Here is a 27,626-nt window from a genome sequence, read left to right on the forward strand (position 1 = left end):
TAACAAGTGACAAAACATAGAAATAAATTTGTTTTTCTTTAAAAATTGATTTATTGTATTTCATATAAAACAAAAATCAGTATTTCCTCATTAAACTCCCAGTTCTTATGGTCCTACACCAGTAAATAGGAAGTATATGGACTTCCACTTAGATTTTTACTATAACAAAAAGTAGGCACAACCTGCTTTTTTTACTTTCTTGTCATATTTTGAGGGTTGCATCTCATATACAGATCCTACATGTATATATTATATACTACACAAAAAAACACCGGTTTACATATGGCAAAGTCACTTTTCAAGGGGACATCACAATGATTTATCTTAAAAGTCAAAGTCAGTAAGTTGGAAGCCCAGGGTGCGTAAAGAAATGTTATGGAGACAGAGCAAAAACCATTACCATTAAAAAAGGATTAAGTTCACCTTTTGACAAAATGCACTTTTTTTTTTTTTCCTGCAAAAAAAAAAAAAAAAAAAAAAAAAAAAAGTGCAATTATCTTTTGTTGCAGAAGCCTGTAAAAGCATTGCACCAGCAATCAGCAGATTACTGGTGCCATGCAGGTCTCCTGCAGACCTGTCAGTATATATCTGCTTGCCCATACGGGATATATGGGCAAGCAGATATACTGACAGGAAGAATCAATGAACTACCTTAGTGTTCCACAGCGCCGTGGTAATTCATTGAGAACTACAAGCTGACAGCCACTAAGGCTGTCGTCACTTAAGAGTTCTATGAATGAACTACAAGTCCCATGGCCGTAAATAGCAGATATACTGCTGCAGGGTAGCACGGGTGCGCAAAATCACGTATATATATACACACGCATGTGATTTCGCATGTCCGGATAAGGGGTGTGCGTGATGTAATGATACCCTTACTAGTAAAAATCCCAGTATATATGCCGCATTTGTAAACGCTATAATTTTCACCTACACCAATTTACTTACACGTATTGGGATTATTTTTTTTTTTCAGCAAAGACATGCAACAGAATACATTTTGCCCAAAATTTGATGAAATTTTATTTTCAAAATTTTTTTTACTGGACATGTTAATAGCAAAAAAGTAAAAAATATAGTTTTTGTTCTCAAAATTGTCAGTCTTTTTATAGAGAAAAAAAAAAAAAAAAAAAAAAAAAAAAGAGGGGGGGGGGGGGGTTGAACATTTAACATGTTCCAAAAGGTGAACTTATTCTTTAAGGATCAGACGGGTCCCTGAAGTGGAAAACCTATCACTATCATGCATCAGTAAGGGCTTGCAAATGAGGTATAAAAGGAAATTTAAATGCATTCCATTATGACAGAGTTTGAATCAGTCCATTAAGGATCAAGCCCATGAAATGTTTATCATAGGAATGCAATATGTGCATTTCATTTTGACATGTAAACAAAGTTATATCTGAAATCACTTGCAGTGTTCTAGATTTATGTTGCGTTAGATATCATCATCATTCTTACCCTGATACTTTATGAACACAACAAGCATTACGATCGCAAAGAATGTACATAAGGAACCAAATACAAGATATGCTATGCCCAGAAACGGGTTTTTCCCTCCCATCCAAGATACAGTGCTGAAGACAATTTTCTTTCTTCCTCCAAAACCTATTATTGGATAATCTGTTGAGAAATAGTTAAGGATTCTCATATACCAAAGTTTTATTTTTCTTAAAGAGAGACAGTCCTAGTTTAAAGTTTTACTTCCCTATCCTGTGTTTTGGAAGGAAGAGTTTTCATCCAGCGTAGCTAGGCAGCACTAGGAGCAAGTCCTATTCTTTGCAGCAAGATATTTAATACAATTTTTTCTTCTTTAAGTGGAGAGTCTCAAAAGATTCAATTTAAAATAGTCCTATTCTTTGCAGTAGGATCTTTAATACACTTTTTTATTTTTTTTTAAACTAGTGAAAGGCTAAAGGCTCATTTATACTTGCTTTGACTTAAACACACTTTAAAAAGCACCTACCACTTCAAAATGCTTTGATGCTTTGGCGGGGCTTTATTGAAGCTTGGCAGATGCCCTGTGCGTGTTGATATCTCATGCCTGCAATACATCCAAAACAAAAGCGAAGCTAAAGCGGAATAATAGCCTCTCAAAAGCTGCTTGTGCCGTACGCGACTACTAAAGCAACATGGGTTATAATTTGTGAAGCAAAGCAAAACACAAACTTGTAAACAGGACTGGAAGCCAACCATTTTATTTAGCGACCGGTGCTTTGACTCAGTAGTTGCTCTGAAATAGCCTATTAGTTTTTAAATCAAACCTTTAATTCTCTTTGGTTTCCTTGGCTCATCCCTGCTGTAGTTTTCTCCAGGAAGAAGTGATGTAATTCAGTCCCACTTGCAGTGGTGGGCGGACCAAGACTTAACACATTCAACATGTACAGACCTAGTGTACCCACGCACATGCACTACAGTTTCCTGTGGTTGATTGGAACTGTAGTTTCCATTTACCGCAGAGAGAGAGAGAGGAGAGGATATGATGTAATCCTTGCTTAGAGGGTTTACTAATGGGTGATTTTTTTGCCTATCTTGGAATTCTTCTTTGAAGAGTCACTTTAAAATAGTTCTAAAAGTCCTATTCTTTGCAGTAGGATCTTTAAGCCTTTTTAAAAGCACTCTGAACGCCAATCAAAGCCCCTGTCACTAAATAAAATGGTTAGCTTACAGTCCTGTTTACCTTGCTTCAAAAATTATACACCATGTCACTTTAATGGTGCTTCAAAGAGCTTTCAAAGTCTCCGAAAAAGCTCGCTTACAGCACCTGCAGCTTTTTAGAGTCTTTTATTTAGCTTTTGCTTTAATTTTGTAGGTATTGCAAGTATGAGATCAACACACACAGGGCATCTGCCAAGGATGTTGAAGCAGTAGTCAAGTCTGTTTTTAAAGACGGAAAAAAAAAAAAAAAAAAAACACACAGGTAAGCCTATAATAAGACTTACCTGTATATACAATAAATATGTACTAAATGTGCACAGTTTAGGAGATATTTAACTTTAGCAGTACCAGTGATGTCACCAGCACAATGCACATTGCGCTCTCAGCATGCTGTCCATGGAGAGCCGTGCCGCAGCGGATACTGGCTCATGCGTGGAAGTGATGTCATTGCAGCTTGGCCAGTCAAACAGCTGCAGCCTGCAAACCTGGAAGGTGAAGATGGAAGCCCCAGGGAGCCATGACAGCACTCCTCTGGAGAGCTTAGTTGTCAGGTAAGTCTTTCATAATGTGCCTTTATGCAATGCATACTAGCACATTATGCTCCTAACTTTCAGGAAGACGTTTTAATTTTTTTTTTTTAATTTGTGTTGAAGTGGTTAAGTGACTCTTTAAGGGCTCGTTTACACTTGCTTTGACTTCAAGTCCGGACACTTTCACCCCCTTCCTGTCCAGGCCAATTTTCAGCGCTATCATACTTTGAATGACAATCACGTGGTCATGCAACACTGTACCTATATGAATTTTTTTGAGACAGATAAAGCTTTATTTTGGTGGTATTTATTCACCACTGGGATTTTATTTTATTTTTTGCTATATAAATGAAAGTCCAAAAATTCTGCAAAAGTTTCTTATAAAATTTTGCAAATAATATTTTCTTCAAATCTTGGCCAAAATTTATTCAGTTATCTTTTTAGTAAAAAAGAAAATATAATCCAAATTAGTTTATAACCAAAAATTATAAAAAAAATAAAAATGTAAAAACATTTTTAAAATTTATATTTTTATGGGTTTTTTTTTTTTTTTTACACCCATGAAGGATGTAGAAGCAATCATTTCTCCTTCTCTCTGGCTGAATTCTTGCAGCCATTGAGAAATGCTGTGTGAGCTGTGATTGGTCACAGCTTGTCACATTGTACATGGCTGTTGTGAATAGCCTTGTACCATGTGACCTCTGTGATCATTTACAGATTTCACACGTAGTAAGCAATGATGTCAGAAGTGAGCGACTGGATGTGGCATCCGGTCCGGAACCGGAAGGGATGAGGGTACACATTAGTAACACCACATCTGACGCCTATCCATTTGAGATTTTAGAGGAGCACAATGTTTTTTTTTACATGGTGAGAGTGGCTTTTCACTTTTAAAGATTTTGGTTACTGTACCATTGGTGACATTTTTTCTTTTCACGGTAATGATACCTGGTGGAGTGGAGTAAGGAGCTTAGAGTTGAGAACTACTACCAGAGAGCAGATGTGGAATATTTAAGAGCCTGCTATGCAAGGAATGGCAAGTCTGAGTGTTTGTAGGAGAGAGGAATGTGCTTCAGCACTTTGTGGTATTTTTGTGGGAAGAAGCAGGCTGAGGAGGAATGAAACACTTTGAGGATTGTGGACGTTCATTATAATGTATATATGCTTTACATATTTTGATCTTACTTCATCACAGTGCTACTGTGAAGTAGATACAGTGGGGAAAAGAATTTGATCCCATGCAGATTTTGTAAGTTTGCCCACTTACAAAAAAAAAAAAAAAAAATAATATTATATGAAAGCTATATAAAATTTTCATCACAGGTGTATTTGAAATGATAGAGACAGAATATTAACCAAAAATCCTGAAACAAAAAAAAAAAAAAAAAACACCACACACAATACAAATGTTATAAATGGAGAAGTCGCAGTTCAGTGAGTAAAATAAGTATTTTATCCCCAAGCAAAACATACTTGGTGGAGAAACCCTTGTTGGCAAGCACAAAAGGAAAGATGTTTCTTGAAATTGGTTACCAGGTTTGCACATATTTCAGGAGGGATTTTGGTCCACTCTTCCTTACAGATCTTTTCTAAATCCTTAAGGTTTCTTAGCTGTCGCTTGGCAACTAACGTTCAGTTCCCTCTATAAATTCTCCATAGGATTAAGGTGGAGACTGGAGAGTCCACTCCCTGACCTTAATATTCTGCTTCTTGAGCTACTTCTTTGTTGCCTTGGCGGAATGTTTTGTGTCGGCATGCTGGAAGACCCATTCACGACCCACCTTCAGTGTTCTGGCTGAGGGAAGAAGGTTCTCATCCAAGATTTTACAATGCATGGCCCTGTCCATTTGGCCCCTCAATGCAGCAAAGTTGACCTGTACCTTTAGCAGAGAAACAGCCCCAAAGCATAATGTTTCCACCACTGTGCTTGACTGTAGGGATGGTGTTCTTAGGGTCATAGTCCGCATTTGTCTTCCACCAAACACAGCGAGTTGAGTTAATGCCAAAGAGCTCATTTTTGGTCTCATCTTACCACAGCACTTTTTCCCCAATCTTTCTCTGAATCATTTAGATGTTCATTAGCAAACTTCAGATGTGCCTGTACATGTGCCTTTTTGAGTGGGACCTTGCAGGTGATACAGGATTTCAATCCATGGCGGTGTATTGTGTTACCAATGGTTTGATAACTGTCCTCCCAACTGCCTTCAGATCATTCACAAGCTCCTCCTGTGTAGTTCTGGGCTGATCCCTCACTTTTCTTATGATCATCCTTACCCCATAAGGTGAAATCTTGCATGGAGCTCCAGACCGAGGACGATTGATGGTTATTTTGTATTTCTTCCATTTGCGAGTAATAGCTCCAACATTTGTCTCATTCTCACCAAGCTTCTCGCTGATGGTCTTGTAGCCCATTCCAGCCTTGTGCAGATCTACAATCTTGCCCCTTACATCCTTTGACAGCTCTTTGGTCATGCCCATAGGGTTGATGTGGTGTTATTTTACTCACTGAACTGCAACTCGCTTTCTAACATTTGTATCGTGTTTTTTGGTTGATATCCTGTCTCTAGAAATGTTTTATCATAGGTGTATTTTAGAATTTATAGACCCACCATTTCTTTGTAAGTGGGCAAACTTACAAAATCTGCAGGCGATCAAATAATTGTTTTCCCCACTGTACTTTGCACTTTGATTAACAGTAAATGTTACTTCACAGTTTGGTGTGGTAAAAGTAAGTAAGAGCTGTGAAAATGTGGAATAGACTCCTTCAAGAGTTGGTTCTGGCCAGCTCAGTGGATTGCTTTAAAAAACAAAAGTCTGGATTCTTTCCTAGATACACATAACTGGATACTAACATTTATAGGTAAAGTTGATCCAGGGAATATCAGATTGCCTCTCAAGGGATCAGAAAGGATTTTTTCCACCCTCCAGGAGCAAATTGGATGCTTTGCTGGGGAGGGGGGGGTTGCCTTCCTATGGATCAACTGTGGGTTTAGGATCATAACTTGTTTTGGTTGAACTGGATGGACTTTTGTCTTTTTCCAGCCAGACTATGTAACTATGTGGTCAACACAGTGATTACTAATAAATGGCATGTAAAATCTGGCAGGTTGGTTGTAGCCAAGTTGATCTATCAACTTGGGTACATTTAGCCTGCCCATACTTGGTTCGCGTATCGGCTGGTCCCTACCGAACTGGGCAAAATTCAAACCATCTATGGCCAGCTTAGCTCTTCTAAATATTGTTTATGTCTGTGTACCTGTTGAGAATGTCCCATTACTTTCGGTCCTCAGCAATAAACACCTAAAAGAGCTCGAAGCTGCCCCCACACTATCAAAAAACAAGTTCAGCTTGAACTAGGCTTTAAATCTAAAAAACAGTAAATAGAAACACACATTTTCCAGTTTCTGTGAAAAGGATACTGTACTCAATCACAAGTTTGTACTGTCCCATAGGTAAACCAGCTGAAAAATTTCCACTATCAATTCTCCGGTATAATTTCCGAAATGTAGGCAATGCTGCTGTTCTCATCCATACGATAAAGTCCTCATTTATGAAGCCATTATTATAAGTGTCATTGGACAGGTTGTACACGGACTTTGACCAATTTATAGGCGGTGCTGTCCCTGGAGGTTGTTTAAGAAAACATTTTCCAAATAAGGTTCACTTTTAGGTATAAAATCACTGCATCCAATTACAATAAAATGGCTGTTACATGCATACATTTACTTATATAAGTAGAGTGAAAATAAAAATAAAGATTCTTCAGTAAATTACAAAACAGATTTTAACCACTTGACCTCAGTTTTACCCTCTTTAGGACCACGGCATGTTTTGCCATTCAGTACTGCACTACTTTAACTGGAAATTGCTCGAGCATCTTTTTATGTCCTTTTCTATCTTTATAAAGTTCCATTAGCTTGTTACGCAGGACTTTTGACAGTTCTTTTCTGATCCCCATGGCTCAGTATCTAGCCTAATCAGTGCTTCCACGTAAGAGCTAACAAACTCATTGACTATTTATACACTGACACTAATTGCAATTTAAAAAGCCACAGATATGGGACATTAACCTCTAATTGGCATTTTAATCTGCGTGTCACCTTGTGTGTCTGTACCAAGGCCAAACATTCCAGGGTATGTAAACTTTTGATCATGGCCATTTGGGCGATTTCGGTTATCGTTACGATTTAAAAAAGGAGCCAAAACAACTATTTGATAATAAATAGCTTCATATGATGATCATCCTTCAATAAAAGAGCATTTTTTGGCATTATCAGTCATATTTTCAATATCAGTGCCAACATTTCACAATTTCTGCCAGGGTATATAACCTTTTGAGCACAGCGGTATATTTACTATTTTAGCCATTTTTTTTTTTTGTTAACTCACCTTGAAAGATATAAGATAGGTTTTGATTGCCATCAACTGGATTCCGGAATTTAATGTTGTAATCTGTCCACCATGCAATTCCTTTTCCATTTAATGGAACTTCCTCATATGTTCCACTACTGTTGAAGTAATACAAGGTAATAGAATCTGAAATGGGAAAAAAAAAAAAAAAGTTAAAATATGAAATACAGGTGCCTTTGGATGAAGAAAGTTTAACTATTGAGAAACCATCAGCATTAGGGCCTGTTCACACCAGGATGTAGTGGGCCGCAATTCACTGATTTTGTACTGTGTTAGGCAGTCCATTCAGTTCAGAAGGTTGTAATACCCACGTACAAGTAGCCTTATCTGTAGTGCAAAATTCTTACCATTAAACATGCTGTTCGCAATAGCGCCACATGGAGCAATTGGCTTTTGCTCAGAGTTCACTCGATATGGGAAACAATCATTAGACGGATTCTAAAATGAAAAACAAAAATAAAATAAATTACTATTCACATGACTATAATCAGTAAAGAAACATGCAAACATGTGGGAAAATATGAGCTAGGGCTATTGATTCATGTACCATTTTGTTTTCATTATGCTTGCATGGTTATAAGAGTTAGAGTGATGTTTTAAGTAAATGAAATATCAGCATTATTTTCAAGCTTATATGGAAAATTTTAGAATGTGTATGTAACAGGTGTAACCGCAATTGTACAAGGATGAAAGCTATACCGCAGATGTTCTCAAAGTTTCTTATATAGATATAGATTGATACTCAGATAAGAGATCCGGGGACATAACCAAATAGGCAGAATGTACAGACTGGGGTTTAACCGTTTAGGGAAAATTAAACTTTGTCTAGTATCTGGGAAAAAGAGAAAGGTATGCTTTGCTATTGGATAATTTAGGTTTGCCTTACTATTGGATAATTTGGGTTTGTGGTTTTTGTCAATATAAGCTGTAATGTACGTAATAAACTTCGCAATCTTCTTGTATCCCACCTGAGTGTTGGTTTACTTTGATTGCTCGATCGATTGAGCCCATGCCACACCCAGACAGCTGCGCAGCACAGAAAAAGGAAAATACTGATATAAAAGGAAAAAAAGGGTCTAAAAGGTCGGGATCCTTTCAAACATTAAATTATATTACACAAAATAAACTCCAAATCCTAATTCTAGCCACAATATTCAGTTTAGCTTTGGATGCAGTGGGAAAGGGTTAGAACCTCCTTTTTAGATTTTTTTTTTTTAACTCGGTTTGCCTCTGTTGGAACGGTTTACCCACACTTTATTCCCCTTAAAAAAAAAAAAAAAAAAAAATTTCAGGTTTATAAAAATTGTATATGAGCAATGAGGCAGCCATTTTCAAGTGCTATACAATAGTTCTGTTATACTAAATACTTTTGCACACGTTCAAGCTCGATACTGAGCCACGGGAACAGAAACGAATTGTCAAAAAGACCTGCATACCAAGGTAATGGAACTTTATAAAAAAGAGAAGATATCCAAAGCCTTGAATATGCAATTCACTACCGTCCAATCATTTTTTGATAAGTGGAATATTTGGGAATCTCGATACCAAGCCAAGGTCAGGTAGACAGCGACAAGAATACCATCCCCACTGTGAAGCATAGCGGTGGTTTACCAATATTTTAGGGATGTGGGAGCTCTAAAAGGGCACTGGAAAATCTTGTGAAAATTAGATTGCAAAATGAATGCAGCATGTTATCAGAAAATACTGCCAGATAATTTGCATTCCTCTGCATGAAAGCTGTGCATGGGACGCTCTTGGACTTTCCAGCACAACATTGACCCTAAGCATGAAGGCCAAGTTGGCCCACCAGTGGTTACAGCAGAAAAAGGTAAAGGTTCTAGAGTGACCAGCAGTCTGACATCAATATCATCAAGCCACTCTGAGGATATATCTCAACCATGCAAGAAGACCAAAGATTTTGCATGACCTAGGGGGCATTTTGGCAAGACGAGTGGGCAGCTATACCACATGCAAGAATTTGGGGCCTCATAGACAACTATTACAAAAGACTGCATGCTGTCATTGATGCTAAATCAGGCAACCAGTAGTAACCACCTCCTGCCCGGCCGTTGTATATAAAACGGCCGGATGGTGGCAGTGCAGGGGCCGGTGGCCGTTTATAAACTGCCTCCCCGTCCCCTGCTTGTGCACGCTCCCTGGGAGTGTGCAGCACCACGATCCGGTGTCCTCTGGCCACAATGGAACACCGATCGTCGTACGGGACCTCTGTGCGAGGTCCGGATCACTGATTGGCCAATCAGTGATCACATGCAGAGTAGTAAGCAAGAGGTCACTTGTGACTTCATTGCTTACTATGTGTGAAATCTGTGAATGATCACAGAGGTCACATGGTACAAGGCTATTCACAACAGCCTTGTACCATGTGACAAGCTGTGACCAATCACAGCTCACTCAGTATTTCTCAATGGCTGCAAGAATGCAGCCAGAGAGAAGGAGAAATGATTGCTTTTACAGCCTTAATGGGTGTAAAAGCAAATCGGTGTAAAAATAAAACACTCCCCACATGTAGTACAGTGTCACCATGGCGATACTGTACTGCTAGGGCAGGGGTGGGCAAACTTTTTGACTTGAGGGCCGCAATGGGTTCATATATTGGACCCGGGGGCCGGACCAAGAGTAGATGAATGATGTGTATGTGTCATCCATAGTAAGTATAGTAATATTCCCCCATAGTAAGCATAGTAATTAATCCCCCATAGTAATTAATCCCCCATATAGTAATTAATCCCCCATATAGTAATTCATCCCCCATAGTAATTCATCCCCCATATAGTAATTCATCCCCCATAGTAATTCGTCCCCCATATAGTAATTCGTCCCCCATATAGTAATTCGTCCCCCATATAGTAATTCGTCCCCCATATAGTAATTCATCCCCCCCATAGTAATTCATCCCCCCTATAGTAATTCATCCCCCATAGTAATTCATCCCCCATATAGTAATTCATCCCCCATAGTAATTCATCCCCCATATAGTAATTCATCCCCCACATAGTAATTCATCCCCCATATAGTAATTCATCCCCCATATAGTAATTCATCCCCCATATAGCAAGTCCCCCATATAGTAATTCATTCCCCATATAGTAAGTCCTCCATATAGTAATTCATTCCCCATATAGTAAGTCCCCCATATAGTAATTCATTCCCCATATAGTAAGTCCCCCATATAGTAATTCATTCCCCATATAGTAAGTCCCCCATATAGTAATTCATTCCCCATATAGTAAGTCCCCCATATAGTAATTCATTCCCCATATAGTAAGTCCTCCATATAGTAATTAATTCCCCATATAGTAAGTCCCCCATATAGTAATTCATTCCCCATATAGTAAGTCCTCCATATAGTAATTCATTCCCCATATAGTAAGTCCCCCATATAGTAATTCATCCCCCATATAGTAAGTCCCCCCCCTGTGTCAATTCACTTACCTTTGGTCCGCGCGTTCCTCTCGTATTCCCGCGCCGTTCTGGTCTTCAGGGAGGACTGTGAGAGGAGTTCGTCACGCTGCCCCGCCTACATCCTGACAGCTGCAGAGTCCTGACGTCCGAGAGGAGGGAGGGGGGCGGCCATCCGAGAGGGGGGGCGGCCATCCGAGAGGAGAGGAGGGGAGGGGAGAGGAGGAGAGGAGGGAGGGGAGAGGAGGAGAGGAGGGAGGGGAGCGGGCGCCCGGCACACAGGAGAGCCGCATCTAAATTTGTAAAGAGCCGCGGCTTGCCGACCACTGGCCTTGCGGGAGCCTAGCTCCGCGGGCCGGATTAAAAGGTCCGCCGGGCCGTATACGGCCCGCGGGCCGTAGTTTGCCCATTGCTGTGCTAGGGTGACAGAATGTAGAAAAAAAACCCCATTAATATAAAAAAAGTAAAAAAAAATTAAATTATAATTAAACTAATTTGGGTTATTTTTTTTTTACTAAAAAGATAAACATAACATTTTGCGAATAAATATTTCATCAAATCTTGGCCAAAATTTATTCTAAGAAAAAAACCTTTCAAAATTTTTGGACTTTCATTTACAGTAATACCTTGGTTTAAGAATTTAATTCGTTCTGCAGGACTTTTCTTATAGCGAAAAATTCTTAAACCGAAACGCCGTTTCCCATAGAAATGCATTGAAAACCAATTAATTTGTTCCAGAGATCAAAAAAAAAGTAAACACTAATAAATACCGCATGAGTTATTTTATCAAGTCATGCGGCATTTTAGTAGTGACAACCATGTGTTAATATTTCAGCTGTCAGCGGGATTCCCCACTGACAGCTGAATGTAAAAGAATTGTCGACAATTAAAAAAAAAAAAAAAAAAAAAAAAAAAAAAACCCCACACACTCACGCACACCAAAAAAGCCAGCAATTGCATTTAAAAATCAGCACTGACATATACTTCGTATTGCGAAAAAAAATTCATACAAAATTTGTAAACCGAAGCATTATTTTCAGTGGATTTTAAATTTGTAAACCGAAAATTATTTTAACCGAGGCGCTCTTAAACCGAGGTATTACTGTATATAGCAAAAAAAAAAAAAAAATTCCAGTGGTAAATAAATACCACCAAAATAAAAAGAGTTCTGTCTCAAAAGAATGCTAAAAAATTCATATGGGTACAGTGTTGCATGACCGCACAATTGTCATTCAAAGTGTGATAGTGCTGAAAGCTGAAAATTGGCCTGGACAGGAAGGGGGTAAAAGTGTCCGGACTGGAAGTGGTTAAGAACTGAGTATGCCGACTTTTGTACAGAGGTCATTTCATTTGTCTTCTTGTTGCCACGTTTTGTGATTGTGCAATTCTGTTCTGGCCTACAGATGAATATGAATCCCATAAGAAATGTGTTTTGCCTGCCCACTTTTTTTTTTAAGAAAACATGTACATACTGTATTTAGTTCTCCAAACGCATGCAAACTTTTTGTAATTAACATTTTATTGAGTTTTCACACGTATAAATATACATGAGACTTTGAAAAAAGAAAAAAAAAAAAAAAAAACCCCACACACACCACAACACACATATACGTCAATGAAACAGTGGAAAAAAAAATCAGTACATTTTGAACAAATTGAGCAGAGATATAGGCATCCCATACAGTTTCAAATATGAATACAGAGCTGGAATGGAGAGCGGTTAAGTATTCCATTTTTCTTATGTCTGTAATAATCTTAAATAATGTCGGCAGCGAGGGGGGTGTGGAAGAGAGCCAACACATTGGGATGCTTCTCCTGGCCGCCGTCAGAACATGCATGAAGAGTTTGGACAATCTGGGGAGGCCTGGGAAGGGTAGAAAGTAAAGTGGTTCAAAAGGAAGGTTGGTACATAGTAATGAACGTAGCAGGGACCGTACATCCTCTCAAAAGGGAATGATAGACCTACATTCCCAAAAAAATATGGTAAAGGGATCCAGATTCTCTCACATCGCCAGCAGGCAGGAGAAGCACTCATGGGCATGGAGTACATCAGGTGTTCTGTACCAAAACATCATAAATGTTATACACATTTTCCTTATAGACTACACATATGGAAGATTTACACCGCGTTACAAATTATGCAAATTCTATTTAAGAGTCACAAAGATGAAATATTTTGTTTTTCAGTTTAACTCATGGATGGCATTGTGTCTCAGGGCTCTTTTGATCACTCAAAAAAGAAGAGGGGGCGCAGCGCTGAAGTACAGTATAATTATAAACAATATATATGTAAAGTGATAACAAAGTGCCAAAAACTGTGCAAAAAAGCAATAATAGTCCTTTAGACAATAAATGGTGACTGAAAAACGTGCGTCTTCCGGTGATCAGAGTAATTGAATCATGCACTCACCAGATGCATAATTCAAATATGCATATAGATGGTATCCCGATATCCAAACGGAGTTGTCTCATAGATGGATAGGGTCATCATCCAAGTACAGCAGTCCGTCCAAGGTATCTTCTAATGGATCGTGTGTTACCACACTAAAAACACCCCTCAGCTGTCCCCTAGGAGACTCTGCAAGTAATGGACTCAGCAGGGTCCCAAGAAAAAAAAGCCAGGATGGTGTGATACCGTTTAAAATAAAAATTTATTGGTCCAAAAGAAAGACAAGGACTGCATAAATAAAACTGACCATAAAGGTGTACAAAGATGGCCGCCGCTCCATGCGGTGGCGTAATGTCTGGGATATGCTGCTCTTACCCTGACGCGTTTCGTGCCATGTGCACGTATTCATAGGGAGTGTGTCAGCTAACCAGACATCTACTCCAAACCCCGTATAAATAGTGTCTAGGCAATCGTATAAGCGCGTCCGCCATTTTCCCGGCGTCCTCGCGCATGCGCAGAACAGACATCGCTACGATGTCCGCATCTCAGTCCAGCGCCATTTTGTTGTGGTCTTAATTACCAACAACTACGATGCCAGATACAAGCACGGCTATGTAGTGAATATATTATCGTTCATCATAATCCTTAACAGCTGTTAGCCAAAAAAACAATACATACAGGGCTGGAAACAACACACAGAAAATATAGTGAAGACACCTAACAGATGTAATGTAAACGCATGTATATAGATGAATCAACATCGATATACCCTAAATGTTAAAGCATATATGTTAATATAATTCTAAGGTGTCTTCAGTATAAATATACAATAAATGCAGTTACATAAAATACAAAACGTATACAGATGTGGTGTTAAAAATAAACATATATAGGAATAAACAATGTCCCTATAGACAAAATAGCATAATCAAGTGTATACTCATAATGACCAAGAACCACAACATGGTAAAACACATAATGCATAATAAAACAGTTAATATATAAAAAAACATTAAATACAAGGCTGCATTGTATCCATGGTTAATAATATGTTATAAATTAATAATAATAAAATTGTGAAAGTATCAAGCGTTAATTATGTAAAATCACACAAATAACAATACAAAATAGTGAGCCCATCAGATGATAATAATAAAAAATTAAATTGTATAAATTGATAGCACATGTAAACCACCAACCAAAATCAGCTATTATCAATAAAACTGTTAATATCAAACTCAACATTATGCCCTTTGGGATAAAAAGTGTCCAATTCATAGATCCACTTGGATTCTTTTTGCGAGACTGTCCTCTTTCTATTAGTTCCCCTCCAATGAGTCTTAACCATATCTATACCAGCAAAAGTCAGTGAAGTGGGGTCATTATTATGGAATAAACGATAATGTTTTGATAAGCAATGTTCCTTGTTCCCCTTCTTAATATTACTGACATGCTCTCTCAAACGGTCTTTTAGTTTCCTCGTAGTTCTCCCAATATATTGTTTTCTACACGGGCATTGCAATAAGTAGACTACAAACCTACTATTGCATGTGATGAAGCCATCAATATTGTAGCTTCTTCCTGTAACTGATGAATTGAAAGTGTCAGTACTCTTTTTTCTAATTCCATTACATCTACAAATAATGCACTTGTTACAGGGAAAAAATCCTTTAAAGTCCTGAGAAAAAGGATAAACTAGTGGGGGGATTGACAACATTCAGGGCTAACTTGTCCCGCAATGTTGGTGCCTTTCTGAATGTTATTTCAGGCTTGTCAGGCAGAAAGTCTGTTAAAACAGGGTCGGCTTTTAATATTTTCCAGTTTGCCTTAATTATTTTAGAGACAGCCTTATGTTGGATGGAAAAGCCAGTTATAAATGGGCATACTTTCTGTTGTCTCTGCTTATTAACTCCATATAAAATAGAGTCTCTCTCCAAGTTGGTAACTTCCTTAATAGTGTTGACCAGTTTGTTCTCATTATAACCCTTTTCTAAAAAACGTTCCTTGAGGATGGAAGCTTGATGAAGAAACGTATTTTGATCAGTACAGTTTCTCCTAATCCTCAGGAACTGGCTTTTAGGTATATTGCTCAACCACAATGGATGGTGGCAACTATCGAGGGGGATGTAGCTATTTCTGTCAGTAACCTTGAAAAAGGTTTCCGTGACAATCCTCCCTTCATAATTAAACAAAGTTAAATCCAAAAAATGGATGCTTACTGTGCTATACTCAAAGGTGAGCTTAATGTTAAGTGTGTTAAGATTCAAAGTATCAAAAAAATTCAATAACGCTTGTTCCTCACCGTTCCAAATTAAAAATATATATACCAAGAACTACTTTTGGTTTAATAACCGGTTTTATTTACAGACTAAGGGGGTTGCAATGGGAGCGAAGTTTGCTCCCAGCCTGGCCAATCTCTTCATGTCTAGGTGGGAGGAAGACATGATATATGGAAGAGATTGGCCAGAGCTTTTATTTTATAGACGATATATCGATGATATATTTTTAATTTGGAACGGTGAGGAACAAGCGTTATTGAATTTTTTTGATACTTTGAATCTTAACACACTTAACATTAAGCTCACCTTTGAGTATAGCACAGTAAGCATCCATTTTTTGGATTTAACTTTGTTTAATTATGAAGGGAGGATTGTCACGGAAACCTTTTTCAAGGTTACTGACAGAAATAGCTACATCCCCCTCGATAGTTGCCACCATCCAATGTGGTTGAGCAATATACCTAAAAGCCAGTTCCTGAGGATTAGGAGAAACTGTACTGATCAAAATACGTTTCTTCATCAAGCTTCCATCCTCAAGGAACGTTTTTTAGAAAAGGGTTATAATGAGAACAAACTGGTCAACACTATTAAGGAAGTTACCAACTTGGAGAGAGACTCTATTTTATATGGAGTTAATAAGCAGAGACAACAGAAAGTATGCCCATTTATAACTGGCTTTTCCATCCAACATAAGGCTGTCTCTAAAATAATTAAGGCAAACTGGAAAATATTAAAAGCCGACCCTGTTTTAACAGACTTTCTGCCTGACAAGCCTGAAATAACATTCAGAAAGGCACCAACATTGCGGGACAAGTTAGCCCCGAATGTTGTCAATCCCCCCACTAGTTTATCCTTTTTCTCAGGACTTAAAGGATTTTTTCCCTGTAACAAGTGCATTATTTGTAGATGTAATGGAATTAGAAAAAAAGAGTACTGACACTTTCAATTCATCAGTTACAGGAAGAAGCTACAATATTGATGGCTTCATCACATGCAATAGTAGGTTTGTAGTCTACTTATTGCAATGCCCGTGTAGAAAACAATATATTGGGAGAACTACGAGGAAACTAAAAGACCGTTTGAGAGAGCATGTCAGTAATATTAAGAAGGGGAACAAGGAACATTGCTTGTCAAAACATTATCGTTTATTCCATAATAATGACCCCACTTCACTGACTTTTGCTGGTATAGATATGGTTAAGACTCATTGGAGGGGAACTAATAGAAAGAGGACAGTCTCGCAAAAAGAATCCAAGTGGATCTATGAATTGGACACTTTTTATCCCAAAGGGCATAATGTTGAGTTTGATATTAACAGTTTTATTGATAATAGCTGATTTTGGTTGGTGGTTTACATGTGCTATCAATTTATACAATTTAATTTTTTATTATTATCATCTGATGGGCTCACTATTTTGTATTGTTATTTGTGTGATTTTACATAATTAACGCTTGATACTTTCACAATTTTATTATTATTAATTTATAACATATTATTAACCATGGATACAATGCAGCCTTGTATTTATTGGTTTTTTATATATTAACTGTTTTATTATGCATTATGTGTTTTACCATGTTGTGGTTCTTGGTCATTATGAGTATACACTTGATTATGCTATTTTGTCTATAGGGACATTGTTTATTCCTATATATGTTTATTTTTAACACCACATCTGTATACGTTTTGTATTTTATGTAACTGCATTTATTGTATATTTATACTGAAGACACCTTAGAATTATATTAACATATATGCTTTAACATTTAGGGTATATCGATGTTGATTCATCTATATACATGCGTTTACATTACATCTGTTAGGTGTCTTCACTATATTTTCTGTGTGTGGTTTCCAGCCCTGTATGTATTGTTTTTTTGGCTAACAGCTGTTAAGGATTATGATGAACGATAATATATTCACTACATAGCCGTGCTTGTATCTGGCATCGTAGTTGTTGGTAATTAAGACCACAACAAAATGGCGCTGGACTGAGATGCGGACATCGAAGCGATGTCTGTTCTGCGCATGCGCGAGGACGCCGGGAAAATGGCGGACGCGCTTATACGATTGCCTAGACACTATTTATACGGGGTTTGGAGTAGATGTCTGGTTAGCTGACACACTCCCTATGAATACGTGCACATGGCACGAAACGCGTCAGGGTAAGAGCAGCATATCCCAGACATTACGCCACCGCATGGAGCGGCGGCCATCTTTGTACACCTTTATGGTCAGTTTTATTTATGCAGTCCTTGTCTTTCTTTTGGACCAATAAATTTTTATTTTAAACGGTATCACACCATCCTGGCTTTTTTTCTTGGGACCCTGCTGAGTCCATTACTTGCAGAGTCTCCTAGGGGACAGCTGAGGGGTGTTTTAGTGTGGTAACACACGATCCATTAGAAGATACCTTGGACGGACTGCTGTACTTGGATGATGACCCTATCCATCTATGAGACAACTCCGTTTGGATATCGGGATACCATCTATATGCATATTTGAATTATGCATCTGGTGAGTGCATGATTCAATTACTCTGATCACCGGAAGACGCACGTTTTTCAGTCACCATTTATTGTCTAAAGGACTATTATTGCTTTTTTGCACAGTTTTTGGCACTTTGTTATCACTTTACATATATATTGTTTATAATTATACTGTACTTCAGCGCTGCGCCCCCTCTTCTTTTTTGTATGTCTTTTTGAGTCTTTTGGTACTTATTGGCGCATAGCAGCTTTTCCATCTAGCGCTCACTTTATCTCTATTTTTTGATTCTCTTTTGATCACTGAAAACAATCTCGGACACCTGTGATAATTAGATTGGGCGGTGAGCCCAATTTAAGGAAAAACTACTAAAAGGAGGGTGTTCCACATTATTAAGCAGAGCACCATTTTCAAGCAATATGGGGAAGAAAAAAGGATCTTTCTGCTGCCGAAAAGAGTGAAATAGTTCAATGCCTTGGACGAGGTATGAAAACATTAGATATTTTACAAAAACTTAAGCGAGATCATCGCACTATTAAGAGATTTGTGGCTGATTCAGAGCACAGATGGGTTCATGCAGATAAAGGCACATTGAGGAAGATTTCTGCCAGATCCATGCATCGGATCAAGAGAGCAGCTGCTAAAATACCATTACATAGCAGCAAACAGATATTTGAAGCTGCTGGTGCCTCTGGATTTACATGGACATCAAGGTGTAGAGTCCTCCAGAGTCTTGTAACTGTGCATAAACCTTCTATTCGGCCACCAATAACCAATGCTCACAAGCAGAAACGGCTGCATTGGGCAGAAAAATACATGAAGACTAAGTTTCAAACAGTCCTGTTCACTGATGAGTGCCGTGCAACCCTGGATGGTCCAGATGGATAGAGTAGTGGATGGTTGGTGGACGGCCACCCTGTTCCAACAAGGCTGCAACATCAGCAAGGCGGTGGTGGAGTCATGTTTTGGGCCGGAATCATGGGAACAGAGCGGGTCGGCCCCTTTAGAGCCCCCGAAGGTGTAAAGATGACCTCTGCAAAGTATGTGAAGTTTATAACTGACCACTTTCTTCCCTGGTACAGAAGGAAGAACTATGCTTTCCGTAATAAAATCATCTTCATGCATGACAATGCACCATCTCATGCTGCAAAGAATACCTTTGCATCAATGGCTGTTATGGGGATAATAAAAAAAAAAAAAAAAAAAGTCATGGTGTGGCCTCCATCCTCCCCTGACCTCAATCCTATTGAGAACCGTTGGAGCATCCTCAAGCAAAAGATCTAGGAGGGTGGGAGGAAGTTTACATCCAAACAGCAGCTCTGGGAGGCTATTCTGACATCTTGCAAACAAATTCAAGCAGAAACTGTCCAAAAACTCACAAGTTCAATGGATGCAAGACTTGTGAAGCTGCTATCAAATAAAGGGTCCTATGTTAAAATGTAACGTGACCTGTTAAATGTTTAAAAAAGTTAAAAAGTTGTTAAAATGTTTGATTGAAATAGCTTTTGATTTCAGTAAATATGCTGCAAACACAACAAATGACAAAATTTTCAGTTCTTTACAACCTATAAAAGTGTTTTGAAACTTACTGTGCGTAATAATTTGGAACAGTGCATTGGAAGTTTTTTTATTTAAAAAAAAAAAAAAAAAAAAAATACTGTCATCATTAGGTTTGTTCAATAAAATTTGAATTGTACTCTTAATAGTCGATAACATGAGAATTATGCTGACTGTTATTTACATCAGTTATTTAGGTAAATGAGAAAAAATATTTGCATAATAATTTGGAACACGGTGTAGATGCATTTTCCCATATCTTTTTCCACTGCACCAAATCAATGTCACAGCTGAGAGATTGGGACCATTTGCGCATATAATGGTGGGTGTTATTGGATAAGGGGTAGGCATCCATAAGGAGCTTATAGGTAGTGGAGATTATGCCCCTTTGATGTGGGCCCTGTATACATAGACACTCAAAAGGAGTAGGCTTTTCAAGGCTCAAAGAGGGTGACAAGGTAGAAAAGGAAATGGCGTATCTGCAAACAGACATAAAAATGCTGGGAAGGAAGATGGGCTTTTTTCTGAACAGAGAAGGGTTTAAGTGCCCAATTCATCAGATGGATCAGATGGTGCAGTTGGAAGAGATCGGCTGAAACCCAAAAAGGGAGCATACGGAGCATGGTCAGACTGTCTTGAAGGATGGGATTAAAAAGAACATTGGTCAAAGGAGAACAGTCAGAGGCCAGCGCAAATTTAACCTTGCATCTCTTTCAAATAGAGAATTGCATAGGTCCAAGCAAGAGGTGTCGATAAGAAGGGATATCCACCGCCGACGTAGACCAGAGAAAAGGAGCATGGGTGAATCGGGGTTAGTTGTAGGAATTTAATCACAGACTATATATTGGGAGGACGTCGAGTGGACCAGGAGAGTAGGAATCTGAAGTGGGTAGCATAATAGGTCACAATATCCGGTGCACCTAGGCCTCCCCTGGAACGCAAGGTGAGAAGTACAGTGTGTGCGATTCTAGGTTATGTCAGATGAAGCGTAAAAGGGATTTCTGAATGGAGAGTAGCTTAGACATAGGGCTGGGAACGGGAAGAGTTGTAAATAGATATAAGAGTTTGGGCAGTATGTTCATTTTTATCACGTTGATGCGGCCAAGGAAGGAGATGGGTAGGGTGTCCCAGAATTTTAGAGATTTGGAAATGGCAATGAATAAGGGAGGGAAGTTAGCCTCGTATATGGAGTGGTATCAAGAAGTGAGGTTGGTACCCAAATACTTTAAAAAGAGTGAGTACACCAACGATATGGGTAAAACGATTGGAGAAAGGACAATACGTCGGGTGGGACATGTAAAGGGAGTGCTTCAGTTTTGGATGCATTGACTTTATATCCCGACAGAGCCCCAAATAATTGTAAAGTTTTATGGAGAACCGGTAGGGAGGAAAGAGGGTTCGTTAATGTAAGGAGGATATAGTCTGCAAATAGGGACAATTTGTATTCATGCCCATGAGAATGTATCCCACGTATATCAGGGTTGGACCGAATGGCGATAGCCAGCAATTCCAGACAAAGGTTAAACAGTAGGGGGGAAGCTGGCAACCCTGCCGTGTACCGTTTTGACATTTGGAAGGAGGGTGAGAGGAACGAGGCTAATCTGACCGGTGAAGAATAAAGAACCTTAAAGGCAGCCACAAATGGACCCCGGAAGCCAAATTTCTCCAAGACCATAAACATATAGGGCCAGCTAAGGCAATCAAAAGCTTTCCGAGTGTCCAAGCTCAGTAATATAGCAGGAGTTGAGGATCCGTTAACCAAATCAATCAAGTCAACGGACCTCCTGGTGTTGTCCGCGGCCTGTCTAGCTGGCACAAAGCCCTCCTGATGCCTATGTATGAGCTTGGAGATGAATCTGGACAACCGGTTGGCCAAAATCTTAGTAAATATTTTATAGTCAGAATTTAATAGAGCAATGGGACGATAGTTAGCCAGGGTAGAATGGTCTTTATCAGGCTTGGGAATTACAGAAATATATGCCCGGGAAAATTCCGCCTGGGTGGGGGAAAAGACACCCTTTAAGAGATTCTGAAATAGGGAGAGAAGATGAGGAGCCAAAGTGCCTATAAAGGTTTTATAATAGAAATAGGGTAGTCTGTCAGGTCCTGGAGATTTGTGGGATGGGAGTTGTTTGATTGTCTTGAATAGTTCCTCGGATGAAATATCCGCATTAAGGGCTGAGAGGTCAGGGGGTGATAACGTTGGAAGGGATAGGGAGTCAAAAGACATCTTTTGCAAAAGGGGTGGGGGTGAAGTTCTGGGGTCAAACAGTTGTAAAGGTTCTTATAGTATGTTCCAAAGATTGAGGCCATTATGTGAGGGTCGTAGGTAGGGTCACCATCCAGTTGGAGTAGGTGATCTGGTATCATTGAGGGAGATTGTGCTTTGAGCCGATTTAAGAGCATGCGGTGTGGTTTGTTAGAGAATTTGTAAAGTTTCTGTTTGACCCAAAGAAGGGACTGAAGATTTATGCAAATCGAGGGCTTTGACCTGGTCACAGAGAGAAGTTACCCTACGAAGCCCAGTAATAGACGGCTTTGCAAGTAAACGACGTTCAGCCGAAGATAGTTGGTAAATAAAGGGAATCCCTGGCGGCAGTAGAGGACTTTTTTTTTTTTTTTTTTTTAAACGAGAGCCCATAGAGATACAGAGTCCCGAAAAACAGCCTTATGAGCCTCCCATAGGGTCGAGAAAGAAACCACTGAGCCAAGATTATGATGAAAGCACGTCCTTGAGAAATTTCCTTGTGGAGATGGGTCATAGTGAGGAAAGTTTCATTGAGGCGCCAGTGACAGGTTTTTTTGTAGGGAGTCAAGGAAAAGAAGATTCAGAGAAGCATGGTCAGACCACATGATAGAATTGATTTCAGAAGAAACCAAAAGAGGAAGTAAAAGGAGCGGAGACAAAAAAAGTGATCTAAGCAAGAGTAACTGCGATGAGGGGAGGATTTGAAAGTAAACGGTTTGTGTAGGGGATGTTTGACCCACCAAGCCTCAAATAGACGATGTTCCCTGATCAACTTATGAAAAGATCTTTAGGAGGAACATTGCCACTTTGAGGGGGTGGATTAAAAAAAAAAAAAAAAAAAAAAAAAAAGGGGGACCTTCCTGTCTTTATGGGGGGACAGAATTAAATTAAAGTCACCACCAATGATCATATGTAGTGTAGAAAGGGAATTTAATCTGGCAAGTGTTTGGGAAAGGAACTGCAATTGACCCACGTTTGGGGCATACAAATTCAACAAAATAAGAGAGCCTCCAAACATACATTCTAGAAGAATAAAACGACCCCGTGGGTCGACTCTAGAGGAGACGACCCGAAGGGAGCAGTGTGTTCATATCAAAATCACTACTCCGGGCCTTCCCAGTGGGATCAAAAAACGAGTAGGATTGGGAGGAAAACCATGAGGCAAAACAAAAAGCCATTCAATTTAAAATTGGTCTCCTGAACAAAAACAACATCTGCTCCTGGAAGATCAAAATTCCTTCAAAAGCCATCCACCGTTTTTGGATGGAGTTAAGACCTTTGACATTATATGATAGTAACCGTAAAGTCATCATTAGGTAATACAAAAAACAAAATTGTACCAGTATAAAGAGTGAATAAAGCATCATCAATGAAAAAAAAAACTGAAGTCAAAAACAGAAAAACTGTAAGATCAGCAAAAAACAAAAGATATCAGTAATGATGTAAACTCGGGACATGGAAAAACAGACTCAAGTAGTCTAGGCCTAATGCTTGACGGGTTCGGGGACAACATGACAACTGACACATCTCACCAATTGTCCGTCCCGGCAAAGAAAAACAAAATGAAAAGTACACAACCAGTGCATAGCAAAATTGACATTAGCGGTGCAATAATTGGGGAAGAAGGGGACTCCGAAAAACGCCCAACAGACCATCCAGGAGGATCATCAGACAGGTACATCACCTGCTCTAGGAGGTTGTGGGCGTAGAGGAGTACAAGAAAAGTTTTCGCCCAGTACGGGCCGGTGTCCAGATCTTGGTTAGAGTGGCGGAAGGGCGCGATGGGATAGGCAGCAGCAAAGATGGATCATCAGGAAGAAGGGGGGGTTGGGGGGAGTCCCAGGTGGTGAAGTAAGGAGTCAGCCTCAGGAAGATCATGTAGGGTAACTTGAGTGTTGTTGGAGAAGACCAACGTGAAGGGAAACCCCCACAGATAGGAAATGTGGTGTTCTTGGAGATGGGTGGTGACCAGTTTTAGAGCCAGTCGTTTGGCCAGGGTAAATCGGAGAGAGGTCACTGAAGAGTTGGAGTTTGTCCCCTTTGAATTCCAAGGGTGATTTGTTGCGTGCAGAGGAGAGCAGAGCCTCTTTGCTTTCAAAAAAATTAAAACTGACGACGTCACGGGGTCTGGTGCCCTCAGAACGGTGAGCTCTATCCAGCCGCCAATCTTATTCTGGGACCATGGGGGTAGTTGCGGTGAAAAAAAAAAAAAAAAAAAAAAAGGGGGGGGGGGTCAGCAAATTGTGAAGTTGGAGTCAGAATATTCATATCCGCGGTATGTCTGAAGCAATTTCTGGCGGCGTTCCCAGTTTTCCAGGTCTTCTTGTTGAAACTGCATTTGGGACATGGAATGCTTCAAGTAAGCATGGTCTTCTTCCAAAACATGTACGTATTGTACCAATTAGTCAACCTTGGTCTCCAGGTGGTCAGTGCGGTCCCCAATCTGGGTGATCTCCCCCCTAAGATCCAGGGCCAACTTCCCAACTTCAGCAGATATAGTAGCAGTAATACTTGCAATTTGTCATCAAAGATGAGACGGTTAGGGTGGATTGATCCAGCTGCAAGGATGGGACTGTGGCTGAAGCTGTGAGGTGCACCGAATAAGGGTGGTCTGCTGCCCCCCCTACCACCTGCAGGTGCCTGGGATCCTCCATCTGGCTATTATTTTGAGGTGGGATTGTGAGGGGCCCTGTGGAGGGCTGATCAATCCCTCCCCTGGCCGCCGGGTCCCGGAACTCCCTTTGTGGGCTGGAAGCGGTACTAGAGGCCGGGGATGCAGGCCTAGATAGGAAGCGTTGCAGTGGGGAAGGCCAGGGATGCAGGCCTAGATAGGAAGCGTTGCAGTGGGGAAGGCCGGGGATGCAGGCCTAGATAGGAAGCGTTGCAGTGGGGAAGGCCGCGGGTCCATCAGCGGCGGGGAGGGGTGGCTTCCAGCACCCGATCTTCCCCATACTATGTCTCCGGGTGTGCGCTGGGCTTATGTGGTCTGCCCAGAGCAGCTGTCGGCTTATGGAGCGGAGCAGGAGAGTCAAAGATGCCGGGGATGAGCGGGGCTCTGCTAATGAGCGTCCGCCATCAAGCACTGTCACGCATGCACCCCCACATGCAAACTTTTGAGCACGAGAGAGAGAGAGAGACAGAGAGAGACAGAGAGAGAGACACATACATACATATACACAGATTTGCAAGTGCAGTTGCTCTAGATCTGAGGGGAAGCTCTGCGGATTTCTATAATCCAGTCGTGCAAGCAAAACTGCTGGGTTTTTTTTGGTCTTAATTTTCCTTGCATGTGATTGAATATTCTTTGCAAAGTGAGGTGTCACCTCATTTACTAAACTCTGTAGCAAGTGAACTTGCAGTGCGCAGTATATTTGCCTCTAGTAATTCAACCCCAAGTGTAACCCCATTAGTGATTGCCAAATCTGTTACAGGGTAGATTTACCATTCCATAAACATGGTCCTAACCAGGTTCACATTTTGCAAATTACGAACTAAACGAATTACGAAAACAAATCATTCTAACATAATCAATGTAACTAAACAAAATTTTTTAACTTAAATCCATCCAAAAGTAAAACAAAAAACTTTATTCTGCATGTTTAGCTGTAGGTCAAGTACAGCTGAGTAGTTGCACTTGTGCATACTGAACACAAGAGGTCAGCCGTTCGGCATGCGTGCTATTCAGAGAATGCTTTTCTGATGAGGCAGAGAGGCGACATCTCACTCTTGCCGAGCCACAGCTCCCATCTGCTCCAACAGCTAAAGTCAAGGTGTCAGAATATTTAAATTTTTCTCTTTCGTTCAGATACTTTTATAGCGCCGCCAATTTGCGCAGCGCTTTACATTCACATCAGTCCCTAACCCTCAAGGGGCATACAATCTAAAGTCCCCCAACTCTCCTAGATTGTAAGCTCCAAGGAGCAAAGCCCTCAAATCCCTCTTGTATTGAACTGTACTGTTACTGTATTGTCTCCAGTTATATTGCAAAGCGCTGAGCAAACGGTTGGCGCTATATAAATCCTGTATTATAATAACGTACATTCATACATACACATACTAGGGCCAATTTAGACAGGATACAATTAAACCACCAGCATGTCTTTGGAGTGTGGAAGGAAACCAGAGGGCCATAGATAATTTGTTTTTAACAATTGTTTTTTGTGTCCTAGCAATGACCTTTGCACATTCAATGCAGTAAAACGCAAGTGGTCATCAAGGAGATAATTAGACATGTAATCTCTCCAACTGTGAAATATACAGCAAAAAGCATACTTAATACTAAAAATACTATTTGTTATGTTAGGAAAGTACAAGAACCTCCTGTTGGGTAATAAGGCAGCATTTTGACTTTAGGCCCATAAAATATGCTTGAAATGAAAGCACTCTGATCCCATGCAACAGTTGCAGTTCTCTCAATTTTGTTTTTATTCCAGATCTATGGATTCTGTGCAGTAGGATTGCTCTTATCCTTTGTGTGGGATGTAATTTTTACTGCAGTATTTGTTCTCATCTTGCAAGTATGACTGCTGTACAGTAGCACGTCTCTAGTCCTGTATGCTGGGTGTAATACTCAGGATATGTTATTCTGTAGGTATGAGTGCTACGCCAGTATTATTGTTGCCTAATTCCCATTAGGTTTTCCCAATTTTTTTTTTTTTTTATTCTTTGAGAAAAAAAACAAAAAAAAAAAAAAAAAAAACACCACAACAACACACAACACACACACCAGAAAGAATTTGCCAAAACATTGTACCACAATAGTTCCAAAGCAGTGGTGTACTGTCAGGGGTCACAACTGCAACCTGGCCCCTGCCCCAGTTGGCCTGTACAGCCTCCCTGGTCACATTAGGTTTTTAAATGGGGGGGGCGCAATTAGAGGAACCAATCCCCTGTATGCAGCATCTGAAAGCCAGCCTCTCCCTCCATGCTTTCAGCTGCTGCATACAGGGGGGGGGGGGAAAATCGGTTCCTCCAATTGCCTCCCACCACAACGATCACACTCTGTGCCTGCTGCCCATACTCTCCCCACGCCCCCCCCCCCCGCCAGCTCTTCCTGCTTCCCCCCTCCCCTCAGCTGCATGGAGATCCTTTCAGGATGGAAACTAAATATATAATTTACCAGCGCCTTCCTTTTCTTAAGGAGAACAATGAGTGATTGGTACCGCTCGCTCACTGTGTTCATTCATAAGCAAGCATAGAAACAAAAAAAAAGTTTATTATGCTTTAGTCAAGAACAGGAAGACTGAAGAACTCTTCTTGTTCATTCTTTCTGTGCGGCTGAGGCTTTGAGAAAAGGGAGTAAGGAAACACATTCCTCAGTTCCTTTCTAAAGTGAGAGACTTCAGGTGTCTATTTAACAGCTCTTTGGATCTCATCTTGAGAATTGACAGCAACAGATTCCAAATGCAAATAGCACACTTGAAATGAACTGTGGACCTTTTATCTGCTCAATGTAATTGGGATAATGAGGGAATAAACACACACCTGGCCATGGAACAGCTGAGAAGCCGATTGTCCCATTACTTTTGGTCTCAACAAGTGGGAGGCACATATGCAAACTGTTGTAATTCCTACACCGTTCACCTGATTTGGATGTAAAATACCCTCAAATTAAAGCTGACAGTCTGCAGTTAAAGCACATCTTGTTTGC

At 39.9% G+C, this 27,626-nt stretch overlaps 1 protein-coding gene across 1 annotated transcript in view; it reads right to left on the reverse strand.

Annotated features, from left to right (window-relative positions):
- Positions 1-27: 27 nt before the first annotated feature.
- The window catches only part of LOC149432435 (cell cycle control protein 50B-like), a 47,171-nt gene continuing 19,572 nt past the window's right edge, over positions 28-27,626 (reverse strand). Inside the window, exons 5-8 of the mRNA XM_089665125.1 lie at positions 7,943-8,033; positions 7,575-7,721; positions 6,605-6,808; positions 28-1,620 (exon numbers count right to left, since the gene is read on the reverse strand). Of these exons, the coding sequence (XP_089521251.1) occupies positions 1,436-1,620; positions 6,605-6,808; positions 7,575-7,721; positions 7,943-8,033 (627 nt within the window). The 3' untranslated portion in view covers positions 28-1,435. The remainder of the gene's footprint in view (positions 1,621-6,604; positions 6,809-7,574; positions 7,722-7,942; positions 8,034-27,626) is intronic.

Source organism: Staurois parvus, unplaced genomic scaffold (assembly GCF_062004578.1).
Source record: "Staurois parvus isolate SC_StPar_1 unplaced genomic scaffold, SC_StPar_1.0 ptg002140l, whole genome shotgun sequence".
Taxonomy (NCBI): Eukaryota; Metazoa; Chordata; class Amphibia; order Anura; family Ranidae; genus Staurois; species Staurois parvus.